Source organism: Daphnia pulicaria, chromosome 7 (assembly GCF_021234035.1).
Source record: "Daphnia pulicaria isolate SC F1-1A chromosome 7, SC_F0-13Bv2, whole genome shotgun sequence".
Lineage (NCBI taxonomy): Eukaryota > Metazoa > Arthropoda > Branchiopoda > Diplostraca > Daphniidae > Daphnia > Daphnia pulicaria.
This window is the reverse complement of record NC_060919.1, coordinates 7,952,114-7,958,293: the sequence shown is the minus strand read 5'-3', so window position 1 is coordinate 7,958,293 and position 6,180 is coordinate 7,952,114. Positions and strand designations below refer to the sequence as shown.

Here is a 6,180-nt window from a genome sequence, read left to right as displayed (position 1 = left end):
AAATAATAGTATTAATGTAAAAAAATTAATTTTAAATATAAAAAATTAAAAAAAAAACACCCACCTGAACATGCAAGATAAAAATACTAATTCTCTAAGTTCCATCTTGGAGTAACTTCATCGTTAACATGAACTTTAAGATTTCTATCTTAGTTACATCTCTTGATTCACAATTCCATTGAACCAAAGATGTTTATTATCTAACGTGTATTTCTTCATATTTATTCCAATGGCACGTTCCAATCAAATGTGGTAAATGTGTTGTAGATCAGTCAGCGATCGGTGTCAAGCTGTGTAAGAGATGTATCAAATGCTCCGTGTTAAACATCTTCAGGTGATATATTCTTTCCTGCAAACCTCTTAGACTTAATAGTTGACGAAAACTATAAATGAAAATTAACATTCTATTGATAATGTTTATATATAGATTCAACGAGCTTTACTGAGATAGCAAGTCTTATAGGGTAGTAGGGTAGTAGGGTGTGTCTATATCACTCACATAAAAGGCCCTATCTTTATGAAGAGATCTATGTAAATATAAGAGGTCACCACTCTATTAATGTACAATTGACATAAACAAAAAAACATTTTATTTGAACACTATACTAACACAGTCATTGTAGAATTTTAGGGGATTTTGGGACACAGATTACAATTTTTTAAGAGTAAGGGCCTCAAAGCCAGCAGTAGTCACGATCTGAAAATTTTGGCAGATAGTGTGAAAGTATATGCTTAAAAAACAACGAGTTCGGCCAATCGCTACTCTTAGGAGATAGTGGGTATATTTGTACTCAGTTTCTTCAAAAGCCCTATAGCCATATAGTGTAATATTTCTTTTTATTAATATATACCCTAGGCCTAATATAACTCTAGAAATTGCCTTAGGCCTAATATAACTCTAGAAATTGCCTTGTTATGGTCGATGATATTTGAAGCTTTTCTGATCTCTAATTTGAAGAACAAGTCTTGAATTTGAAGGATACGAAATTCATCTAGGTAACCATGAAAATAATAAGAAACCATTACAAATTGTAACAAAGATGGAACACCAGTGTTTAATATTTTTTCTTAGTTGTTATCATGGTTTCATGGTATGTCTTTAGGATATTAACAGATTTCTTGGCAATTTATTTGGGACAGAAATGATCTCATTTGCTTTTAAAATGCTAATAAAAAGAAAACACTATATTTTTGTTATAGCCGCCATAGAAAGGGCTCTTACTCCTTTTCGCCCAAGTTCCTCAATTAAGATCATGACATTGAGAGTTAAATGCCTTAAAGTCTTTGGTTAGCAAATCTCGTTATTTTAATGTAAAAGGTTACGCAAACAACTACTTTGAGGTTTTTCTTGTGTTTGGAGACTGCGTAATGTAGCTAACTGCTGTTTCGAAAAGGCCACACTGCAAGCTCTGTTTTCGTTGACGGACGTGTGCTGCGACCTCTAACATTTTTCCGCCGTCAACAACGACCTTCAACCAGTCATCAATAACAAATTCGTAAACAAAACCTCTTCAATGACGTGCACAGTTATGTAACGTCTTTTTTGTGTTTCAACGAGATCAGGGTTGAATTGAAAAAAAAAAAAAAAAAAGAACTGGAGAAGCCAAGAAATTGAGTGCGTGAAATATAACGGAGGCGTCCTGAATCTCCTCCCCAAAAACTCCATCAAAGTAACTACTTTGACCGAGCTACCCAACTTCCGCACTTTCGTGTGCTTCAAATTCAGTGTCTCTTTCCGCTCATCCAAATTTCGACTCATCTTGATTTAAAGACCGCCAGAAAAATCACACGCCGATTTCCTCGAAAAGATTTCTTCTCCCCATGAGTAAATTCAAGTGGTATCATTTAATTTAGTGGTAACTGCTGGCGCTTTCAACCTACATGTAGACGTACCTAGCGACAACTATGCCAAAAGTTTCCTGGGAATCATCCACTCCGTGTGTTTTCAACAACATGTCGACCAGCCAACATAGTGTTCCAACCCGCTCAAATCCGTCTAGAAAAAAGAACCCAGGAAAACTAGGAATTTTTTTTGTTCAAAGGGTTCGGAATGAAATTTTCCCTGTCATATTGTCATAACCCACCAACGAATGTTTTTTGGGTGGGTTAATACAAAGGAATTATACATTTTTTGTGTTTTCCAAACGGGTTGACTACGGGTTTTTATTTTGTATTGTTATTGCACAACCTTCCTGAACCGCCAGAAGCTATCCCGACAAATATTTTTCCTTTGTGATTCAAAAAAAAATTTCCGTTTTTTATGGTACGAACGAATACTTGAAAATTCCATTTTATGGTTTCAAGGAGAAAACCGTTTAATTTTCATATTAATTTTACTAGTTTGTATTTTTAAACGTTAATTCCTGTGGTTATTTAACGAAAATAATTTTTATTACGTTAAATATGCATTTTTGGGACGCAGTTTTTATGATTCGCTTATTTGTTACTTTTAATTCCTATTATTTGAGAAACATATATGCAACATATATGCAAGACTATTTTTTAATAAAAATTATGAATAAATTTCACGATTAAATTTTATAAATTATGAACAAACATAAATTCAGCTCCAAATATGTATTCAAACAAAAGAAATACAGTAGGACATCATTTATAGTTTAATTTAGTCCAAACGTCTTCAATGATTTTTCTGCCAAATTTCTCGTTGGCACACAACAACTGCCGCAGAAGATGTCATACAAACGAAGTCACTGGGCAGTACTGATTATTATCTTGCATTTGACTTAAATTGTTCACCACAAGCTAGAACGAAAAGAAAAGTTAATTGATATTGATACAATTTGATTTGATCTTACAACAAATTAGATAATCTTACATTAGATTTGCGATCAATTACTCCTCCTGAGGGGTTAGACGTTGATGATAAAACCGGACGTGGGATTCCACATTTCAATCTTTTCTGGCTGATGAAGCACTAGTAAAGCGTCCATGGCCTCCTGTGCCATGTCAGCCATATTAGGTTGATGAACCTGCGAGACTAGACCATTGATTAATTCTAGTGTAGAGCTCTGAATCTCATGTCCAGCTTTCCCTTGGTTCTAAATAATAACATACATGAAATATTTCTTACAATTAAGTTTAAATGAGACAAATTACGTTTAACATGAGCAGTGGATTAGCGTGAATCAATCGGACCATGGACAATAACAAGTTTTTGTAAGAATTACCCTCTTCCGACGCTTTCTCCTTGAAGTTCTTCAGTGGATTTACTTTTTCTTTTAGTGACAAACTCTGAAAAAACGAAAAAAAAACATTAGTGAATATTGAATGATGCGAATTGATGAACGGCATGTATCTACATCGATTAGCAGTATTATAAAAAAATTGTTAATACACATGAAATTTGATACAACATTACAACATATTAAGCCGGTTACCTGGCATAACTGCACATATGTCCATGATGGATGAAAGAGTGGTTGTGTGATAATTCTACAGAAAAGATTTGTTAAATTTGAGTTTTATGAGCACGAAACCAAAAAACACTAAAAACGGGTAGAACTCACCTGTAGAGGGAAGCAACAAGGACATAGTGAAAAGTTGGTGGCGAATGTGGATTGAGGCATACTTTAAGAGCTTTGTTGTTGTGGGGATTTATGCGAAAACAAGACACGAAACAGTGGGCTTGACACAACGGGAAAATGGCTTGCCTGGATTGAATAGCAACACCTGCCCAAGAAATAACGTCACATTGTGGCAATTTGGAATATTCTAGATTCTTATTTTTAAGTCGTTGAGCACAGACTGAACAAGCGCAAACACTTTTTCCACCACTTTTTCTCACCGTTCAGCAATTTGATTAGTCGTATGGTATCTACATTTATATATTGAATGAGTTCGATGTCACTTAAGTCAGGATTCTCTTCGTTGGATGAACTTAATTCTTGCAGTCTATATTGAAAAGTCAAAGTGAAATGTTAATAGTTGTCATTTTAATTAATTAACTGTGTGCTACCTTGATGATATCCGACTGAAAACAGCATTGAAATTGTTGAGACTGAGAGCAAATAAATATTTTGAAGCTAGAGCTGTAAGCTGGTTAACCATTGGATTTTCATTTGGCAAATCTGCATCAATAGTTAAAACTTGATTATTATTAAATATTTTGTATTTCAAAGTTTGTTTACCAATAAATTGGCAGATTTCTCGCAGTAACAGTTTAACATTCATGGCTTCATCAAATCTTGTTGTATCTTTTGGTTGGCCACTTAGGCATTTCTCTAAAGTGTCTAATACAATTAGCAATGATTCATAATAATTTTTCTCGTAGTCAGGACCATGTGTTCTCTGTTGGAAATAGACATCATAACATTAATTTCTTTGCTTGTTTCTTGAGCTTGGTGATATTTAGAAATCTGTCAAACTTACTGATTCATTGACCCTCTGTAAAATCTTTGTAATTCCTGATATCACAAGAGAAAATTTAAATTTGCTGATTTGGATGACACACTCCTTATTTTGTTCCACCATTTGACGTGCATGTCATGTGTGTGGTCCTGTTCGGTAGGGTAATTTGATGAAAAAGAAAAGAAATGTCAATATGGTCAATAAAGATGAAGTTAGATTTTGAATTGAATGTAAACAGATCCATTCTCAGCAGATTTCTCAACAGCAAAGAGAAAAGAAGAAATTTTCCCAAGTCCATGACAATAATAGCGAGGTACCTATGGCGTAAATTAAAAAATCTCGTCTTTTTATCTCGTAAAATTCTACTCTTTAAACACTCACAAAATCAAACAACGTAACACTTTTTCTTCATTCGTCTGTTCTTCACTCACTCAAGATGTTTTGACGCGGTTGCCAGGTTTACCGAAAAAGTTAACTCACAAAGAACAAACATAGATTCAGTTTCAAATATGTATTGAAACAAAGAAACACAGTAGAACATCATTTGATTTAATGTAGTCCAAACGTCTTAAAGGATTTTGTAATTTTTGTAATCCGTGCATCTATTTTGGTGACAGAGTCAGTCAGAGTCAAGCTGATCTTTGAGAGAACTCTCCCGCATTGGAACGGGGTCTTTACGCTGCTTGTTTCCTATTTTTGTATTGAAAGACCAGGCAACATTTCTGCGCCCATCTTGGATAACTTTTATCATCTTCAATATTGTAATTGGGGTCTTCTCTGTTGATTCCATAATCAATTGAATTACTACTAATAAACAAAATAAAAGATTATACTAAGATGTAGCACATTATTAGTCATAAAATTCTGAAACGAACCAGCTAAGACGGCAACGAGATTTATCATGTGCCCATAAGCTGGACGGGCATCATTAAGCCTAACTTTCCATGTAATTCCTATAGCCAACGTTCCGGACAAAATCGAACTCCACAACTTTTTGGAAACTCCGCTTTCTGTATTGTAAGTTCTTAAGCGTTCGACGAATACTCCAACCTATTAGATAAAACAAGAAAAATGAGAAATTTAAAGTGGGGAAATAATTGAAAAGGGAAAAAATACCAGGCTGACGGAAAGCTCGACAATTCCAAGCGCCAAATCTAAGGCGACTAGTTCGGAATAATAATTCAAAGGCAGAGTTACGGAATCAGTGAAAGTCTTGGTAAAGTTGACTAAATTCCCTTCACAAATAACGGCATGGCGTGTTTTTTCGCTTTGCAAACTATTTAGCCCCTTTATAATCAGGTCTAATTTAGCAAACAGAAGTTTTTGGTAACTTGTCAAGTTTCCGTCTTCCAAACTCACCGACGGTTCTTTGGGTAAAGCCGAGGGTAAAGTTATATAAAGAAAAAAAAATTATAAAAAGCAATATGGAATATTGAACAATAATTGCTTACTTTTAACATTCAGGTCCAATAGAATGTTAACACCTATATCATCAAGATCACGATCGTTTAAATCAACGAAATATGATGACATACCCGAGTCGCCTGATATGTGAAAATGTTTTTTGATTTGGCAGCAGATTTGAGACCCTCTTGTTCACCTTTGGATTTTTCTTGACAAAAAATACAAATATTACAAGTACAATACAAGTATGATTAAAACACAGCCAACTAGAAGCAATCGAGGCATTCAAAAAAGGATTTAATTACCAATAAACTGAGAATCCTCGTTGTCTGCTTCTTTTGAGTCGCTACTATTAGCATTATGTCGCAGCCATTCGATTCTGAAAATTTTTGATCGGCAATATAGGAG

General features: G+C 34.4%; 1 protein-coding gene and 1 long non-coding RNA gene across 3 annotated transcripts; both read right to left on the bottom strand.

Annotated features, from left to right (window-relative positions):
- Window positions 1-2,632: 2,632 nt before the first annotated feature.
- Window positions 2,633-3,237, bottom strand: LOC124349238. Its single transcript, XR_006920253.1, has 3 exons — window positions 3,118-3,237; window positions 2,837-3,059; window positions 2,633-2,763 (listed from the first exon to the last, which is right to left on the bottom strand). It is a non-coding gene; the product is annotated as an uncharacterized LOC124349238 (long non-coding RNA).
- Window positions 3,238-3,398: 161 nt separating this feature from the next.
- LOC124348583 (neurofibromin-like) lies at window positions 3,399-4,553 on the bottom strand. Of its 2 annotated transcripts, XM_046798805.1 has the most exons (6): window positions 4,390-4,553; window positions 4,149-4,308; window positions 3,977-4,088; window positions 3,840-3,912; window positions 3,528-3,671; window positions 3,399-3,453 (listed from the first exon to the last, which is right to left on the bottom strand). In XM_046798805.1, exons 1-5 carry the CDS (start codon window positions 4,489-4,491, stop codon window positions 3,591-3,593), a joined length of 528 nt encoding a protein of 175 aa, XP_046654761.1. In that variant the 5' UTR covers window positions 4,492-4,553; the 3' UTR covers window positions 3,399-3,453; window positions 3,528-3,590. The 2 variants fall into 2 exon arrangements, with proteins under 2 accessions (XP_046654761.1, XP_046654760.1); XM_046798804.1 differs by having other exon boundaries at window positions 3,977-4,308.
- Between the last annotated feature and the right edge of the window lie 1,627 nt (window positions 4,554-6,180).

Coding starts and splice junctions, on each gene's coding strand:
- LOC124348583 (XM_046798804.1), bottom strand. CDS start 4,491: ATGGTGGAACAAAATAAGGAGTGTGTCATCCAAATCAGCAAATTTAAA. Junction 4,309..4,389: donor TACAGAGGGTCAATGAATCA/GTAAGTTTGACA, acceptor TATTTCCAACAG/AGAACACATGGTCCTGACTA. Junction 3,672..3,839: donor AACTCATTCAATATATAAAT/GTAGATACCATA, acceptor TATTCAATCCAG/GCAAGCCATTTTCCCGTTGT.